The following is a 20234-nucleotide window of genomic DNA, read 5'->3' as shown; positions in this document are numbered from 1 at the left end:
GCCTTGGGGTGGCAGCCTAACTGCCTAACAGAGTTCTGACAGCCTCAAAGAACAAAATGTATGAATTCATGGTTAAAGAAATGGTTTGTATATGCAATCACATAGTGTTACTGGTAATATTGGATATCCTTGTACAATGAACAATATAATCTGCATAATACAGGGTATAGCATGTCTATGGTAGATGTAAGATGGCATGATTTGGAACCCAAAAGTCTTGGGCCTTTTCAAGCATATGCAAAAACGCCCATTGGTCAATCTTAGCAAACACTCTATACACAGTGAGCAGTGCTAAGCTGGAGGTATATGCTTGTGGCAAGCACTTCTGCATCCTGGCCCTCAATACTCTTACAACCATGTACGATCCTGTACCAAGAACCATGTGCAAAGTGTGGTATCCTGTCACAGGCCAAGAATCCACTCCTCTCACAATTATTGACCATTTTCAGGTCCATCACTCTAGAGCACCCAGTTTCTGAGCATCATTCTTGCTTGTGAGATCCGCTGCTATTGTCTCAGAATGACTGGACCCTGCATTAGAGAACAAAAGCAGCCTGGCAAGATACAAGCTGACCATAAATCCAAAGATAAGGAATCCCAATCCTACCCACAAAAGAAATGTCCCTTTCCAGCTTCTGATTGTTGACATATTGTTGGATTCTATCAAAATTTCTGCCCCATAGAGCTCTGGCAGGCCAATGCTTGTAGGACGCCCTGCACGGGGTATCAAGTATACGTTCACAGTGGCGGTGGGGCGAGACCTTTCTTCCTGCCATTCTAGCAGTTGCAGGAGCAGAACCTGAGCCTCTGAGGCAGCCCCTGTCAGCAAAGGAACTGCCATGAGCAACGACTTCGCATACAGCGATATGGTGCTCTGGAATCTCAGCATGCATGGCTGGCTAGTTGTGAGCAGAACTTCACCTGATGATGATGTGAGATCTGCTCTCACCTGCAAAGGAAGCAGCCATGGACTTGAATTGCAGCAAAAAGTAAATAAAGCTGGGACATCTACACAAAATTTTAGACAAATTTCCAATATAATTCCCACATTGTGAATTACAATGACAACATCATGAGCTTCTGTGAGGGAAGGAACCCATATCTAGGTAGGTGTGATTGGGGGCTGCCAGTCCCCCACCCTGTTCCCAACTGCACCTACCTAGATATGCGGTCCTTCCCCCGCAGAAGCCCATGATGTTGAACTTCCATTTCAGGAAGGGGGCTCTAGGTAGGTGCAGTTGGGAGCCCCCCTACCTATAGTGTTCAACATCATGGGCTTCTACAAGGGAGGAACCGCATTCCCCAGGCTCCCAACTGCACCTACATAGATATGCGGTCCCTCCCTCGCAGAAGCCCATGATGTTGAACAACTATAGGTAATAACAAAAAAAGAACCCCCTTTTTGAAATGGAAAAATTCAGAAAACTTCTTGTGTCAAACAGAGGAATAGTTACAATAACAATATTGAGCAATCTCACCAAAGAGGACAATTAAAATTGATGTTATATGATGCTTTCAGCAAGTGCTTGTTCAAACTCAGGAATGCCATTACTTGATTGCATGATAAATTGAGAGCATTGTGCCAATGATTCATAAGCAATAACTAAGCCCACATAATCATACTTTCATAACTTGATTACAAGCATTACAAATTGAAAGCATCGGGCCAATGATTTGTAAGCCATTGCTAAGCCCACGCAATGCTACTGCTCAGTAATTCTTAAGCCAAAGATTCTTTGCATTGACACGATTCCTCTTCACTGTATTATGATCATTGCAGGTTTCGAATGTTACATTAAAAGTCTTGCAGGTTTTTTCAGTGACATTCCTTTGATATTGAGCCTCTGTTTATTGTGGAGAGATGCAAATGAGAGGGGAAAACTTCTATCGCATGATCCAGTACATGATCGTAAGTAGTAAATCAGATCAAGAAGCATTCAAGAGTAGGATTACCTGCTGCAAACTAGCGCACCAAGCAGCCCCAGAAAGGGAATTACAGACTGTTTTCCTCCTGCTGTCAGCCCGTTAGAGTCGGGCAATCTTCCGTAGCCCAGTGCATTGCTCACACAGAATCTGATTACATTAGTGTCGATGGGCACCAGATAATGATAGGAGAGGGGATGTAAGCTTTGCTGTGTTACAAAAAGAGGGTGCAAACATGGGCAGATGATTGGGGCTCTCCTACCTTGCACGTTGATGCTTTCCTCTGGCCTCTGTTAACGAGGAATCTTCCCGCCAAAGGGGAGATCACCAAAGCATATCAATCTCCCTCCCTTGGGCCCCTTAGGAAGTGATTATTGGCTGGTTTTCTGAAACCAGTGTTCATCCTTTTCAGTGGAAACTGAAAAACCACACTAGGTCACATGGGGTGGTTTTGAGTTTTTCAACCTTGAAAATCAATCCATATTGGTGGGACCAAGAAAAGAAGATATAAATTTTAATGGTGTGGAATGATTTCATTTTTAAAATGATTTTGGAATGGAGATGGGAGGGATCCCCAGGGATTCACATCTTCATCCAATTCATGGGGGGACCTGATCGGTTTCTGCAAACATTCTAATCCATTTACGGGGAACTAGATGTGTCTTTGAAAACCAAAAATTGACTTCAAAGCCAGTTTTTAAGTTTCAAGGCCATGAGAACAGTTCTGATGAATCTCCTTCAAAACACTTGGAAGTCAAGCGAGAGGGTTGTAGAATAAGGGTAGTGCCATGCTAGAAGTTGCTAAACTTGCTTGAAGTAAAGTGGGCCCTGCATTTACGAAAGGAAAGAAAGTCAAAACAAAGTGCCATGATGGATTAACTTTACTTGAGAGACTTTAAAAAGGTCTAACATGTCCTTCAACTATGAAGATGGATGCTTAAGTGTGGGATTTGCCATAGAAACTCCTCGAGGGACCAACATTGATTCGATCCTAAGTTTCTCAAGGTAAGGCATATCACTCGTGTAGTAATTCTTGATCACACATAGAAACTCCTCGAGGAACCAACATTGATTCGATCCTAAGTTTCTCAAGGTAAGGCATATAATTCGTGTGGTAATTCTTGATCACACATGGAAAAGTAGGAAGTTATTTGTGCACTCTTCACCCCTTTTTGAGAGGGAAACTTTTGGTTAGATGTTTCAAGAATGTGTTAAGAGAATCTTGTTGTTGTTGCTTTAATGAATCACCCTCAACTAACCTCAAGAATCGAAAAGAAATGGTTACAATTGGCTATTGAATTGAACGTACTTAAACATGCCTTGAATTCGCATACTATTGTTGTTGCGGTCATGTTTCCTTTCATAAGTCTCTTTTGAATCTCTTTGAAAATAAGATAAGTCTAGAATTTTGGGCATAGGATGACAAGCAAGCTTCAAGTTTTCCCCATATGCTTCAGGTGGGCTTGGATCTCATCCTTGGTGGAGGTTTCGAAGAAACATTGTAGTGCCTAGTTTCTCCAATGGACTTGGATGTTGGTAAACTTTTCTAAAGCTACTTAGTTAATTCTTAACTTCCAAGTAAAGAATGTAGAGATGCCCATTAACTCGATAAGTTAACGGCCAAGGCCTTAATGAGACAATTGAGGCCTTTGACTTTGCCGATACAATATTGTAATCGTTTATAAAAGAGTCAATCCATTCAATTGTACTCATGATTTAATAGGGCATGAGTTAACTTGCCCCATTTTTAATTAATCTAATGCTTGCAAAAACAAAATTTGGTACTATGCTTATTCAACAAAGGGTGCAAATATCAAGATCTCATATGTTGTTTCATTTGGCATTCTCCAAAAGAAGACCAATCGTTACATGGTTAGAACAAACACAAGCATTACTTTAATGTTCTTGAGTAACAAAGTTTGCATCTCCTAATGAACAAGGATTTTGGCATGAGGAAGTAGAATCTCTATATACTACATTGAAGTTGATTCATCACAAATTTGCTTACAAAAAACATAGGGTCCAACTAGCTATTTGAAAATGATTATGGAAAAGATTGTGTTTCTTTTCAAAACAAGACATCACTCTTGGACTATTTGTTGTCCTATAATTGCCTTGAGATCTTGAAGCATTGAACGATGGATAAGTTGGCACTCTTGAGCTCCCACTTGATACATGATTGCTGCCATAAACATTGCCAACTTGTGTCTATTTTAAAACAGTCCTTGGCTATCCATAACTAGAGGACTCTCTTCTATACTTCCTTCCATAATGTTCTGCAAGCTCAATAGCTTTGAAAAGATTGGTGGGATTTTGCACCATAACATCAACTAATAAAGAAGGTTCTAAACTATAGAGCAACTTGAACTCATTTGCCTATTGTAACCACATTTCTATTTGCCACTAATAGATCTTGTGCATTTTGTAGCATTCTAATGCACTTTACAATGTAGATATAAATATTTTATAAATAGAAATATAAAAAAATACATGCGTTGTTTTTAAAAAGAATTAGGTTGCTCTTCTAAACACTTCCTAAACAAATTCGCCCAAAGTTCCCCTAGCTTGATCAATGTGATAAAAGAAATTGCACATTGGCAATTTGGCTTTGCTCCTTTTACACTTGAGTTCTTGGAGCAAAATAACCAATAAGAGTACCCATTCCTTTTAATTACTTCAAACCTCTTAGTTGCTATACAATCTTGACAAGCTTGAACCAATAAGAGTTCCTAGTCCTTATAATCGGCAACACTTCAAACCTCTTGGTTACTATACAATCTTGACAAGCCTGAATTCTAAATTACTCAATGTTACTTTGTATACTTTAAGAAAAGTATGCATATTATCACCTTTACTAGGTATAAATCCAATCTAATGATATGCAAGAGGTTCCACAAAAACTTATGTTAAAAGAAGACACAACACAACACAAGCAAATAGTGAATGAAGTGTGAGAATAATAATAGAGGAGTAAGAATTTCTACTACACTAAATTACTACAAGAAATGACCATTTATGCAACTCCTATGAGCTCTAATGGTGACTTGCATGGATGGGATCACTCTTCTCTCTACAAGCAATGTGCTAGTTTCTTTTGGCTTTGGGTCCACGATTATTTGCTCAATCACATGTCCATTAGTGTCACAATCAATGGTCTTAGCTTCATTCTTAGATGTTTTGTCCTTGGAGTCACAATCCATATATTCGTCATCTCAATCCTCTTGGTAAAAAAACTCATCGTTTGTTTGCTCATTGACTACTAGGGTCTCATTGTCTTTTAGAAGGGCCCAAGTGTACTAGAGGTATAGATCATGCACCTTGGTCCACTTTCATTTTGAGGATTCCATGAGACCTCTAAGAGGCTTTAGGTTAGTTGTAAGGTTGCTCAATTGCGCTCTCTTTAGATACTTAAGGATCATGACCAAATCCAAATTGTTCGTAGGAATATGGCAGGTCACATAAGAAGATTTCTTCTTCATGCTTCTATTCATCATGCAGAGAGGCATAGAGGGCAAGTTGTTGTCCCCAAATGTATGTTCATCCACAATCATTCCATAAGCATGGTGTGCACAAATGCAAGATGAAGGATTGTGAAGAAGATGAGAGTGCTCAATACTTAGAGCATGTTGGAGGCTATCAATTATGGTCATATGTAGTGGTAGAGTTCTGTTTGGTAATAGATACATGTAGTTGATCCACCAACCTGACTTACTCCCCTTATGGTCGGCTTGAATTCCAAATGACCACCCACTTATATGATGTGGTATTCCACAAAATATTCATTGTACAATTAGGTCAAGTGCTCTCATCAAGGGGGTCAATGCTAGGGCTAACACCATGGACCCTACAATAGGAGTCCCTAATAATTCACCACTCAAAGCAAGGTGCCTCAAGTGCAAAATCCACTAAACTTAATTTAAGCTTTCCCACTTATCCCAATGGTCAAGTCCACATAAGCCATTTCTTAATTTGTTGGTCTAAGTCTATCCCCTTCCAATGTCTAAACTAAAAACCTTGCCATTTTCCGTTATATGTCTTCTCCTCATTTGGGGGCTTTACAAGATTGGATACATGGAGCATAGGTAGGCAGGCAACATAGTCGATCGTGATGTGGCTAACCCATGTATGTATAAAAATGTTATCAATATTAATCCATGTTAATCCATTTGTTTGATTGAAATTGGCCCACCATATGCAATGCCATCTAACAATTCAATCAATGTTAATCCATAAGTTTGATTGAAACTCAAAAAATAACAAAATATATTGGTATAAATAAATTTGCATGCTTCACTCATTCTTCTCTTAGATCTAGAAGTGGCATTGCCATTAACAAGAACAAATTAGTTTAATCGGGTTGTTGATTCACAAGTTGATCATTCTTGCGAGGTGAAATAAGCAAGAAAGTCTTTCCTGTTAAAGTGCATGATCTGTTTTTTTCACATGCACATGAAAGTTCTTGTTTTTATTTGCTTGAAACTTGTATGTAAGAACTTGACCTGATTGATCACAAAATTATGTTGTTTCTAGCTAAGTGATGTCTATAAAAGCAAATGTTGCTGTCACTTGTGGTAGCTACAATATGTTGAATATTACTATTGCTTGTGTCAGCTACATTATGCTAATTATCCCATTGAAGTTGCCACAAAAAGAAGGTTGCCCATATAAGTTGATTCCTTTTAAATATGTGAAAAAGGTTGAGCCTAACTGTCACTACAAAGTGTTGTTAGTCACATGATTTAACATCAGTTGAGATCCCACTTGTGTTTGCATAGCCTCCTTCAAGGGCAAGGGTGAAAGATTATCAAGGAATGCAAGACACTTTGGAGGGCTAGCTCTTTGAATTGGTCTATTTGACTTCCTTGTTCTTGCTTCTACTATCATCTACACTAGATTTCTTATAAGTTACAAATTCCTAGTAAGTTCCATATGCTTTTCAAGTTTATTTACATGTTAGTTTTGATGACATAGCTTACTTTTGTAATTAGGATCCTTTTGGTCAAATTAGTATCCAAAAGGTCTCTTATATAGAATTAGTGAGAAGTTCTACATCTCACAAAATCGAAAGGGAAATGCTCTAGTGCAGACCTACGCACACTCATTTTATATGTTGTGATATGTGAGAATACCACCTTAACCTCCACTCCGTTAGCTAATCAACCTACCATATAAGTCCTACTCTCCCACTTCACTTGGATTGCCCAAATGTATAATATAGACCATCTATAGCTTTGTGAATCATTGCAACATCTCACATTAGCTACAGTCATTGCATGCTTTCTCCCAAATCACCTCAATAACAGAGTATCATGCTTTCTTAGCTAGGTTTGCCAAAAGTAGCCATTTTTGAAACTCAAGAGTCCATGGCCATTGGCAATGGCTCCCAATAGATCTCAAGCCCCTTTTTTTGTCATGTTTGAGGGAACTAATCCTTTTGTAAAAAAAGTCAAACAAAGTATTTTTATTATGACTACTGAAACATACAACTTTTACAAGGAATATCCAAAATGTGATTGATATTGAATGACATTACTTTTCTTTAACTACACATCTATAGGTATTACCCTTAGGGCACACCATCACAACAAAAGATTCCTCCAAACACTTTTCGATGAGAGAAGAAATAGAATCAAGTCTATTCCTAGTCTATCAAAAGAAACCTCATTTTTGGCATTCTGAATATTCCTCAAGATGATAGCCCTCAATATATGCAAAAATCTCATTTCCTCTTCATTCAACTTGCCTTGGTCCCTTAATAAAATTTACTTGACATCAAAGGTTCTAACACTCTAGCAACAATGCACAACCTTCTTAAGATTGCACCATAGGTTTTGCATATTTCCAAAATAAATGTGTAACATCATCCACCTTCCTTTACACAAAACACAAAAGGAGACATATTCTTAAACATTAACTCCTACTTGATTGACAATTTATTCATCAAATTTCTCAATTGAAATATTTTAAGGCTTGGTGAAGGAGTATCCATCCACACCTTTTTCATTCTTCTCTTCCATGCAATAGTTGTGTCCATAGGAAATAAATTCCTCCAAATAATTAACTAGCTTAAAAGTCCAATTAGGATTCCTTTTAGCAAAATTAGACCTAGCTTTCAATTTTAACAAGGCTTATCTTTATGATTAACCTAAAAGAAGAGGGAAATACCATTTGAGACTATGAAAGAAGTAGGACAATCCTCCTTCAAGTTTCCCATAACGAAGTGGGGCTAGTTAGCCTCTTTAGAAGAGAGTCTAAAATCCCTTATAATGTTAGCAATATCATTAAAGCAAATATTGTGGCATCCCATATATCAACCCATCTCTATAGCCCCTTTTGCCAATGAGGTAATAACATTGGCTAGGAGGGAATAAATTCATCCCTAAGAGCATGCTTACTAAGCCAAATGATAAACATCAAGGAATAGTCTCCTTTTAAACCAAGCCTACCTTCCCAAGTAGAGTTCCTAATGATGGCTTTTCATTTCTTTATCAAGTTTTGTGCAACATCCAACTCAACCATTTTCAACTTCCCATTGACAAGAAATGGCTTATCCAACATAAGGTATTAGCTTTAGCTTACAACTAGGGATAGTGGTAGATCTCAACTAGTTAAACACAATAATGGCTTAGGGATGGTGCTCAATAATATCTTAAGAATACTAAAATTATGTCTAAGAACTTTATCTCGAGTTTCTTCATGTCCTAATCCACCATTCTTCTTGATAGAGGTTACTTATTTTCACATGAATTTACAGTGACACTTCTTATGAGTATCAAATGACAACATAAAGGTGTTGAGTAAAGCATCAAATTCCTTCCATTAAGCATGTGAAAGTGGAAATATGGTAGCAATATATAACCATTGGTAGGCAATACAAACTCAGCAACAACAAGTTTTATTACCAATAGGGTCCCTCCAACTTAGAAAATAACAATTGAGTTTTCACACTACCGACAATAGAACTAGAAGCAAAAGTAAACTTAGAATAAAGTGAATGCAAAGCCTCACAGAAGCTTTGTCCACTAACAATACATAAGAGCAGTCATTCACAAAAAACTAAGGCACAAGGAATTAAGCAATTTGAATTCTTATGGCTTTAATAGTACTTTCTCTCACCACTTATTAGTCGAGAGTGGATATGTTATTAGAGCAAAAAGAAGAGGAGTTATTAAGCCTCCTTGATGAAAAAACGTCTTGCATTGAAAACCACAAGAAACTTTTGAGTTTTTTGGCTTAATCGCACACTAAAAGGTTTGATCGCTTGCCATGGACTTGGTACAATACTAATAAGCTAAGTTTTTATTAAACAGATGTTGTATCATGAGTTGTCAAGTGTATGACAATGGCAAGTTGAATGAGAAAGAATGTTGGAACATCTTGTTTAGACTTCATGCACATATTGGAACATCTCAAGTAGAAATATTTTATTTCGATTTTATCTTTTCATGTTCCTTGCAAACTCTAGATACATAGCTTATATTACTCATTTTTGTATTAATGTAACTTTTCCATGATAGGTTAAAAACAATTTGTTGTTTGCAATAAAGATGGAGAAAGTAGTTTTTGGCTAGTAATTCACATAGCACAAAGCCCCTAGCCATATTTGTAGGCAATAGTCTCATATAAATACACTAGGTCGCATTGTAAAACAAAGGCAAGATGCTTTGGTAAGTTTTTTGACATGGCAAAGCAAGGTGCGTAGATGTAAAAGGGTGCATAGATATGGGCATAAATCTTTAAAATGTTTTTGTACACGATATGAAATGTTGTAACTAACAGTGATTGTGGACTTGGACTAGGGAGAACCAAATCGCCATAAACCTTCTAATTGTCTTATTCCATGTTGAGCATATCATGTGCCTTCATGAATTTTCTATTCATATAAAAATAATGAAAGTAAATTGAAATTTGCATTAAAGCAAGTTTTTGACATGAAAGTATGAGTTAGAGGAGCAAGATTACAACTTCACTTAGGAGTTGAAGTGATTTTGTGACATGTAAACTTTGGAAGTCCTCAAGCCTAGGAATGGGGTAGACTATATTATAACAACTTAGTAAAGGGCCAATGTTACATTGAACAATGTTACTAAACTACAACTATTTCCATAAACCATGACCAATAACATAGAAAGTTGGCTGGATGTTTGGCAATAGCAAGGAGGAGGCTATCTAGGGCACATTGCTAAAACTAAAGCACAAAAAATCTTTGGCCATGTACATAAGGTAAACAATTCCATGACATTAAAGATGGACACAATAGAGAACTTTGATACCACAAGATGACACATATGCATACATATGTGAACAATGGGAAGAACTACTAGGGACCTATTCCCACCGTGCCCAAATTCATAGTCAAGATGTGAACTCTTAAATGCACTCACAAGCTTTCATGGCTTCGCATTCTTGATAAAATATTTTGGACCATTTCATGAACTAGGATGGGCCATATGAGGAACCATGGACCCAAATGGTCCACAAATAGCTAGCATGTGAAAAGCCTTTTGGAATTATTCCTCATTTTCCCATTGGTTGGCACAAAAATCAATGCCTTGGAATTTATGTTTTATGTATTTTATATATAACGAATTCACTCACACAAGTGGAGACAAGGCTCTATGACCTCAACCATAATAGAGAAGCTTATTATAACACAAATATGTTTTGAGCATTTTTAATTATGGAAAATGCATGCCGTGAGCTTTTGCAATGGAGCCACTACATACATATATAGATGGTTCTTGTTCCCCTGCTAATGCAAGGTGCCTAGGTAGTACTTATTAGTACTTATCCCCCACCATGGCAATAGGCTAAAGATGAGGTGGCTCCCTTATAGAAGCTCATGATGATATTATTGGGAGTTTGAGAAATCAACATGGATTCATCGACCTTAGAGCCCCATGCATATGAGCAAAGCTTTGCAGTACTTGTTAGGATATGTGAATTGGCTTTGCTTTTTAGATGAGTGCATTATCTCCACATTATGATTCAATTTTTTTCATGTTGCCTCCATATTACATATTCATGACAGGATCATAAAGACTTGAAAATTCAAAATGAGGGATGCTGATGTTAAAAGTAGACCTACATGCATCCATTACAATCATTGTTTCTTGCATCCATGTGTGCGAATAGAAGATGCATAAGATATAATTAGAATGACAGTGTCAACTTCACCTATCTTCCATTCCTCCATGTGTGCAAGCTATTAGTCTAGTCTTTATTTTTCTGAGTGCACGAAATGTCAAAAACTTCTATTGTGGAGATGTGGTAGGAAATTGAAGGTCTAAATACTCCTTGCATGCAATTGAAGGTCTAAATACTTCCTGTGGAGATGTGGTAGGAAATTGAAGGTCTAAATACTTCTTGTGTGCAATTAAAAGAGTCTAGCATTGAAACAAGAAGTGCTTACTACCTTAGTTTGGAACATTGCCCTTTTGTTTCTGAGAAGAGCTCTTGGCACTACTTTAATTTTAAAAACCAAGGGTTGTCTCAAAATTGTTCTTTAAGAAGAAATTGAAAGTTTAGATGAATAGCAAACTTAAGATCAATGAAAATCAACTCTTAACAAGTCTAATAGTGGGTTATTTAAGTTTACCTCGGATAGGGTTTTTCAAAAGAACCACATTTTCATTGTACCATTGTAATTACATATGTTGCAATGGGCAATGCTAACAAATATAAGAGGAATGCCACATGCAAGTTCATCAGCTTGCATGTGTAGGCACATAGGCTATGAGCATCATGTCCACATGATTGTGGTGGACCCAACCTTTTTGATTGGCACAAGACAAAGGGAGAAAACCATGTGGAGTGAGAAGGGAAGATGATGAGTAGGAACTCAATATGTTGACCTTACTTTTATAAGTAAGTACTCAAGACAACTTCAATGTTCATAGAGGCCTACAATTTAATGTAAAATAAATTGTGAAACTAGATACCAAAAGGATATATGTATTAGTTTAGAAACAAATACTCGCGTGCATTGGCTAGGCCTTGGCTAGTTCAAAAGGGAGTTTAACTTAGCTCGGCAGTCCTGTTCTCCAATCCTACCTACCACACAAACCATACTCCAATAGTTCCATACTTAAGACTCAACTACTAGGGTAAAGGGGCCAATTGGGAATGAGTGCTAATGATGAAACATGTTCGAGGTGCTAGCGGGGCCTAGTGATAGAACATAGTGCGCACATTTGTTACACAAGAACGTGCGAGTGATGGTTGGCTTATATTAACATGGATGCCACCAACACCTAGGGATTCGGGTTCAAACCTGTTTTATTATTGGGCCCGCTATGAGGGATTTTTGGTGAATGTGTGTTTATACTTGACGAACTCATTTTGTTGAACATGACTCTGGTTTCAATCTATGATCTAGCAATATTGTTCATCACGCAAGTAGAGAATTATTTTATTATTTTCCCCTTCATCATGCGATCACATCTAAAGCAAAGGAGCCACAAAATTTCCATCATGAAGAGAAAATGATGTGTATCAAGTTACGTGTTCTATGACTAGCCCCTCTACCCTATCTAACTAATCTCGTGTGTTTCTCCTCGAATGAAACTCTTGTTTCTTGCATCCCAATCTCCTAGAGAGTCAAAATTCCGACACAATTGATCATCCTCCTCCTAATTCTTCCCTTGACTCTACATCCCCCAAATATACATGCATTCAAACTGAGGCCATCCATACTTCTTGGGCCACTATGGATTGGGACATTCTTCCAAGTCTCTATTGTGATACATCCATCCTAAAATGTGTGCCATTGAGTCTCATTGCCACCCATGCATTTTTCATCCCTGATATTTCTCTTCCTTAACTTGTCCATTATGAGGAAGACTCCCACAGTTACCCTTGCAAAAACCTTGTTCCTTTGGGGCAATTTCATTGCCCATATATCTTTAAGCAAATTGCTTTCCCTAGTCTCTCTTTACCTTCCCTATTATAGTGCTCCTTGGGTACTTTTGATATTGCCCATGTTGCACCCACTGTGTTGGATAATGCCCCTAGAATTCTTTCCCAAGTTAGCTTGGTAGAATTGGTTAGTGCCTTGATCTCTTACCTCACACTTTTGCAAATTGCTCTCCTAGAAGCATCCAACTGATGCTCACAACTTTTTCATTCGCCGTTTGCCCAACACAATGGCCCTTCTCCACAATGCCTTTGACAATGGTTTTCCTCTTCCCCACATCCAAAAAACATTATCATCTTTACGTAGGGCCTAACCATTGTAACCTTGCTTGGCTACTTGTAAGATCATTCTCTAGGGGGAAATGATACTCCAAACCACTCCATGTGCCCTAATCCTAAAGATGGCTTGGGAGAAGACTGTATTTGCCTAGTTTAGACCTTGACTTTCACACCATTTCCTATTCTTGACAAAAAGTGTTTTGAGGATCAGCATTGGCCATGGAACTTTTTGTAACAAGCAAGCTTTCAATAAATTTCTCATAGAGCGTTTGCCTTAGTAGTTACTAGCATAAATTGAAGTCCTTTGTTCTAGTCATAGTTAAGAAATTCCATGCCGATGGGTGCCAATTAGGTGCTTATCTCAAACCTCCCCCATAGGAAGTTACCAATGCATGAGTCCCAACTCTTTGGAATCTTTTTATTCCATGTCATCATGGGGAAATAAAATCTTAATGCTAGAAACATAAATGCTAGGAGGGTTTTGAGTTGAACATGTACTAGTCAAGTTGTAGATCTCCATGGGCTAATCTTCTCCCTCATCTTTCCTAGACTTCGATTTGACTTTTCGGATTCACTTACCTCGATTCCCATTGGAAAACCCAAGCACTTGAATAATGAGCCTCTTCCTACCACTTTTGCCTTCTAGCCTAGATTATGCAATGTATCCTCCATCATACTAATCAAACAAGATTTGAATATTGATCTTAAGCCCACCTGCTCGTTCATCAATTTTAAGTCCTAACATTGTATTATCCACATTGTCCCTGCAGGCCCTTAACATCATCAATAGGTCGTCTACAAGTCCCTAATCCACCAGCTGCCTCCCCTTATACTTGATGCCTTCTGCTGCCTTTGCAAATGAATGAAGGTTGAAACATTTTATGCTGACAAAACGTGCAATATGATTGAGAAATCCCTCCAAAGAGTACTTTTAGCCATAAAATTTTCACGAGACGTGCAATTTGATTCAAAAATCCCTCCAAAGGTTCGTGAGTTAAAGAGGATTTTGTGTTTGGTGTGTGGACTGAGATGACTCGCGCGAATGGACTGACGGGGTGTCATGCGCCGACTCTCTGAAAGGAGATGGAAGGTTGAGAAATAAGATGCTCTCGCGACTCGAAGTTATGTACATTAAGGATGGCATCATGACAGAAGATGAAGAGGCAGGGTCTCCACAGTGTCTATAAATAACGGATATGGCAGCCGACAGAACCTCCAGAGTCCACAGAGCCTGTAACCATCTACATACATGAGAATGACAATGGGATTCTGACCAGGATTATGATAGACAGTTCAGAGATCGTAATTTTTCTGACAGACCTCGGATTCTCGTAATGATTTCTCAAAGACCGTAAGTAATATCACCATCAACATGTCTGTTATTTACCCCACTGGACTCTCCGTGGCAGAAATTGTGAGGCTGTTGCCCGAGGAAGGATGCAAGCTCTATGGCGGCAACTACTCCGAGTGGAGCTTCATCCTTCGGCATCTGCTGACGGCCGGCGGTTTCTGGGACATCGTGTCTGGCGAATGGGAGTACCCTCAGCCCGGCTCAAGAATGCCTATGCATTATGCACAACTGCTCGATCTCAGACTCACATCCGTACCCACAGCACATGCCCCGGCAACTGGCCACATCGATGATGACAGCGATGACTATGACAATGACGGCTGGGAGCAGGCTTCCTTTGAGTCTGAGAAACTTCCTCCCAGGGATGTGTACTGCCCACCTGAATTTATCGATGCTCCGTGTCATACGGCAGCAGATCCCAATCCTGCCAAGGAACTGATTAGCCCTAGCACTGTCACGTCTGCAGTCTCTGGCACTCCTGCAGAGCCCATCAGCCCCAAGCTGCCTCCTCCCCAAGACACATACATACCTGCATCTGCCAATGCTCTGGATTATCTCACACTTTGTCAATTGAGCTATCAGCAGGAATGCTGGCACGTCCGAGATGCTCAGGCCATGCTGGTTATAGCCCTCTCTGTTGAGAGGAATGTCATGCCGTACATCCTGCATTGCAACACAAGCAGAGAAGCATGGGAGAAGCTTAAGCTCATCTATGAGGCCCGCAACAATCGCCAGATCATGTCTTTGAAGACACAGTTAGATGAATTACACATGAAGAGAGGGGACTCCATCTCCCTGCATATCACTATGATCCGAAATCTTCAGCAACAACTGCTGAGCCTAGGCGAGATCATCCTAGATGACCAGCTCATGAAAGTAACTCTGGACTCATTACCTGCTTACTATTTGAATATTGTAAAGAAAGCAAGTCAGCAGCCAATGTACTTTGACGAGCTTGCTGAACTATTACTTTTGGAAGAGAGCTATCAGTGGGAGCAAGAGGCTGCTGAATCTAATGAAGAGCAAGAAATCACTGAACCTAATGGACAACAGCTGGAGGAGACCTATATCCACCAGGGTGAAGGAGAAACCACAGAACCTGCTGCAGAGTGGGGGAGTGGACCAGATTATGCATACTATAATGAACAGAAGCTGGATGAATCCCACAATGAGCAAGAAGAGGGACAAACCATTGAATGTGTCAGACAGCAGTCCCCTTCACTGAACTATATCGGTGATGTTGCATCAAATGCCAAGAAGGGCAAATGTCACTATTGTCATAAGCGTGGACACTTCATTCGTGAATGCGAGAAACGCTTGGCATCAAAGAGAGTTCTGAGCCCTTGAATTCCGTTATTGGTCCTGAATTCCTTCATTGGTGGAAAGGGTTACTTTTAACGGGGCATGCAGATGTTTAACAGCTAGTTCTTTAGATATATTTCTCAGGGCTCCAGTTATTCAACATGCATATGATAAACGTGTTTGGCAGTTAGTGAGGCTGCTTCAGATAATCATGGTCTTTTAGATTTTGTGCAAGTGCCTAGCAATTACAGCATCTTAAGCATGAAATAGTGTATCTTGTGAAATGTGATGTAGGATCAAGTGTGGTGTTTGTTTACAGCTCTTTATCTCAATCTCATTCTGATCATGTGAGTCGTTCTCTGTTCCTTGTTCTGGTCGTCAACATATGCCTGATGTAATTGAAGTTCCAAGAGTCTAGAGTGGCAGTGGCCTAGAAAACTGTTCATTATAGAGGTTGACGTAAATGTAAGCATCAGCAGTCCCATGTCCTAAAGTGACTATCCACAAGGCACGTTGACATGTGCCTGATATGTATCTTAGCTTCTGTAGTTTGGCTAGAGTGCCATATCTTTAGTGTGGATCTCATGCTCATGAGTGAGATCTTTGTAGGTGGCCCCTAGCTGTGAGGGGGCCACAATCTTCACAATTTCCTAAACGTTTGTTTTCTGTTTGTGACTGACTAGTGTAAGGTGCTAGAGAGGTCTTCTAAACTGTGTAAGGTACTCTGAAGGTTTTACAGCAAGGTTTCACTTCTGTTTAGAAATGAGAAGCCCATGGTGACGTTATTAGTGCTACGTGTCTGTTAGAAACTTGCGAGGCACGGCTAAGAGACAGTTGAGAGGCTAATAGTTCATTTGCAACTTTGGTTTTTTTGAGAGGTTTCATAGAAATTGAACCGGTAAGCCAGATGCTCTAGGGTATCCTTAGCCTTTCTATAGGATGCACTTCAACCCTATAAGTATATAAGTCATCTGTGCATTTGGAGTGGCCCTAAGGGCAGCAAACAAACTTGATAAAAGGTCAAATGAGTGGAGTTGGTTCTCGCTAAAGTTTTAGAGGTCAGAAACAGTGAAGAAATTGTCTTGACGTGATTTGCATTAGGAGGACATTGAAATTAAGGAGTGACTTAAGAGTGCCTCATTACCACTCACACAGCCATCATTTCATATTATGTTGCAAACCAAGGATCAGTCACAGTTAAGTAGTCAGGTTGCAAAGAAAGGACACAACAAATCAAAAAGTCAATGTCTTTGTTATATGGTGTTAGCTTACTTGGAACACACCGAGTTGGCGGTTATAATCCGATTCTGGAAGCACGAGCCGCACTGTAGCACAGAACTTGCTGCCAGGAGCAGTCCCTTTCGATATGTTCATGACTTTCGAGTGTGCTTTGGGTGGCAAAAGATCCAGTGAAGCAACAGGATGAGATTTGGTATAATCAAAATGCAGAGGCTTTCTGATCTGGAGAGGCACGTGCATGTAATACCTCACTATGTAGTAGCTGATAAAAAATGCAGCAATGAGAAGCACACTTAACATGACCAATACATATGTTGCAGTTAAGCAACCTGAACCCATCTTTTTCATTCCTGTTGTCAATGTCGGTTTTACTTTTAACCAGCTTTGTTTCAAGTAGATTCCCGAGGTTGTCACATAATCCATAGAAACTTTCTGCCTCAACTCCCATATACGATTGACAAATTCAGAAGCAAGACTGCAAATATTTTGGCTGAGCACTAGTGCTGCGGAAAAAACCTCGAGAATTGATTTTAGTTGAAACCCAACAGCTTGAATAACCAAACCAGCACACAAGAACATGAAATGCTTTCGGTGCTCTGAAATTTCTTCGAAAAAGACACGAGCATCTCTTTTGTGAATTTTGATGATCTTGCCAGATTCACTGATGTCATGTTTTGGGATAGTTTCACCATTCTTGTCATTGTAATCTGAGCCTACATCCTCCTGATGCTCATGGTGATGTTCACATCCATAGCTCTCTGAAATTGAATTTATAACCTCGATATCTCTATTATGTACTGCAGATGACTCATCACTCTCCTTAATTGCATATTCTAAAGAAGCACTGGATGGTAGTACCATGAGGGAGGTACCGTTCTCACTCTCCTTAATTGCAGATTTGGAAGAGGCACTGAATGGTGGTGTTAGCGAGCTGCAGTTTTCACTCTCCTGAGTTGCAAATTCTGAAGACGCACTGAATGGTAGTGTTAGGGAGCTACCGTTTTTCTCCACCATTGAACCAGAGTCCTGATCAGACAGTGCTAGAATATGTCCATTTCCAGATTTTGAACATGACTGATTGTTAATTCGGCTAACTGAATCTTGCATCATTGCAGTAATCTCATCTCCCCCATAAGCAGAAGATACAGAGGCATGATGAGGTACCTCCCCTGTTCCTGATAAGACCTGGTGAACATGATCCATAGTTTCAGCAAGCTTCATGACCTGGTCTGGTGAGAGGAGCATTAACTCGTGTCTATTAGATGATGGGGGCATACTGTGCCCATAAACAACCAACAAGCATCACCATACATACTATCACATCTCATGTAGCGTAACGTAATGTCTCTTGTTTTTTGACTTTACAACCCAGTTTCTTCTTCCATCAGCACTAGGTCCTTCTCTGCAGTGTGACTTTATATGGTCTGTGAAGTCTCAAATTGCTGCCTTATGTGGTCTGTGAAGCTCAAAATACTGGTATATGCACCAGAAGGGGAGAAAAAGAAAAGCTTTCTTAGTGCAAGAGTCTATACAGCATTAGATGAAAGGCTCAAGATGGAGGGCTTAAATGATGAAAGCCAAGTTTACTGTCTCATGAAAAGAATTATTGGACTCTTATCAGATATAAGGATCATTGAACTCTGATTTCAGATTGAACCCATATCTGTATCTGTCTCTGCTACACTAGCTGGACCTATGGTCGAACACCTACCACCTGCATGAAGCTCGCTGTAGTTTGAAAATTGGGAAACAAGGGCTACACAAGTCAGGATTTCCATTTATAATAATGGAGAGATTGAATCTTTTTCAAGGGGTCGAGGTTACTGCAGAGTACAAGGAACTGTCATGGGAAAGCTTCCCACACTTGTAAGAATCAAGAAAGGGGGCGATGACGATGATGTTGGTAGTTGTAGATCCTATATTGTGACACATTTCGTGTTTTAATGCACGTCCAAGGAAGCAAGAAATTGTGGGTGTGGGTGCATGTGTCACAATCAAACTTACTTTTCTTACATGATTCTCTCTCAAGTGCCTTTTTTATCTTCAATCTTGCCCTGCCACTTTTCACTTGGTTACTTGAAAGTAGAAAACATTTCGTTGATTTTCAGGACCTTTTCTCTCTTTTTTTCCCCCCCCTCCTAAATCTCTTTAGACCCATGACATGCGCGCAAGTGTGGTATAGCCTTGATTGACCTACTTCTTGAGGATGTGCCAACAGCTAATTGTTCTCTTTTCGTGGATCGATTGTAGCTAGCATTTTAGTCTCATAGGTGATTTCGGCCCCTTGTAGATGCTGATATCACATGTGTGCGGCATGTGCGCGCTCACGTGCACGCATGGACGCACACACACACACACACACACACACACACACACACACACACACAGTTCTTTATTGGAGAGGTGGGGAGAATAGTGGCCTTTATCTTGTGTGTGTGTACATTAATAACCTATAACCTTTGTTATTAAAGGAGTATGGCCATGGTATGGAAGGTAATGGCAATCTAACTAAGTATGGCAATCCATTGTCAAGTTGTCATAAATAGAAGGGTGGCAATTGATTTGGGAGGGGGGAGCACATCCTCCATAGAACCTTTGGGCAAACTTTAATTGCTATAGAATCAATATGTTGTATTTGAAGAAGTCAAGCTTCACATTGAAGCTAACCCACAATTGATTTCTAAGCGCTTAGTTGCATTGCTCCATAGGAACATGAAAGAAAGTATTGAATGACTTTGAAGAAAGTGGTTCTTACTGTCAACATAGTCAGTTCAAAAGTCCTTAGATTCAATACAAGAGCTATTTTGGTCTTTTCGATTGGCAAGACTCCTGAGTTATGGAGGTTGCCACTTGGTTTAATACTACTAAATGTGATGGGGTAGTTGAGCAGTTTTATTATGGTGGCAAGGGGTTTTTCAAGGCGGTGTTTGAGAAACAAGAAGTTGCAAAATATGATGAAGCAAGGGATATATTTTTGGGGTTGGATTTGGTTTACATTATGCCATGGCAGTCAACCAAGTTTACATTAGAAGAGAGTGCCCTATTTGGGTGGAAATATTGTATCTTCTCACTTATTTATGGAATATGTTGCTTGATATAGCAAAAGAATTGGGCAAGCCTTTGTACATCCCTCCTCTTGCTAGTCCATTTAGGAAGCGCAATTTGCAAGGCCATTTGATCCCAACTCCCACAATAAATTCATGCCTAGAAATGTAAAGAAAGAAGA

At 39.5% G+C, this 20234-nt stretch overlaps 1 protein-coding gene across 3 annotated transcripts; it reads right to left on the bottom strand.

Moving 5' to 3' along the window:
- Nucleotides 1-47: 47 nt before the first annotated feature.
- Nucleotides 48-18841, bottom strand: LOC148031624 (seipin-2-like). 3 transcript variants are annotated; one of them, XM_087685204.1, is made up of 3 exons: nucleotides 17053-18841; nucleotides 922-949; nucleotides 48-819 (listed from the first exon to the last, which is right to left on the bottom strand). In XM_087685204.1, the coding sequence occupies exons 1-3, from the start codon at nucleotides 18281-18283 to the stop codon at nucleotides 537-539; spliced, it is 1542 nt and encodes a 513-aa protein (XP_087541330.1). In that variant the 5' UTR covers nucleotides 18284-18841; the 3' UTR covers nucleotides 48-536. The 3 variants fall into 3 exon arrangements, with proteins under 3 accessions (XP_087541330.1, XP_087541329.1, XP_087541328.1); XM_087685203.1 differs by having other exon boundaries at nucleotides 17042-18840; XM_087685202.1 differs by having other exon boundaries at nucleotides 48-949; nucleotides 17042-18837.
- Between the last annotated feature and the right edge of the window lie 1393 nt (nucleotides 18842-20234).

Source organism: Lygodium microphyllum, chromosome 9, assembly GCF_053477565.2.
Source record: "Lygodium microphyllum isolate KBCC chromosome 9, Lygodium_microphyllum_v1.1.10, whole genome shotgun sequence".
In the NCBI taxonomy this organism is placed as follows: Eukaryota; Viridiplantae; Streptophyta; class Polypodiopsida; order Schizaeales; family Lygodiaceae; genus Lygodium; species Lygodium microphyllum.
This window is presented reverse-complemented; position numbering and strand designations above follow the sequence as displayed.

What these genes read in the sequence shown, in the direction of transcription:
- LOC148031624 (XM_087685202.1), bottom strand. Translation starts at nt 18,283, where the DNA reads ATGCCCCCATCATCTAATAGACACGAGTTAATGCTCCTCTCACCAGAC. An exon ending in GCCAACTCGGTGTGTTCCAA is followed by an intron (nt 950 to 17,041) that starts GTAAGCTAACAC and finishes CTTCCTTTGCAG; the next exon opens with GTGAGAGCAGATCTCACATC.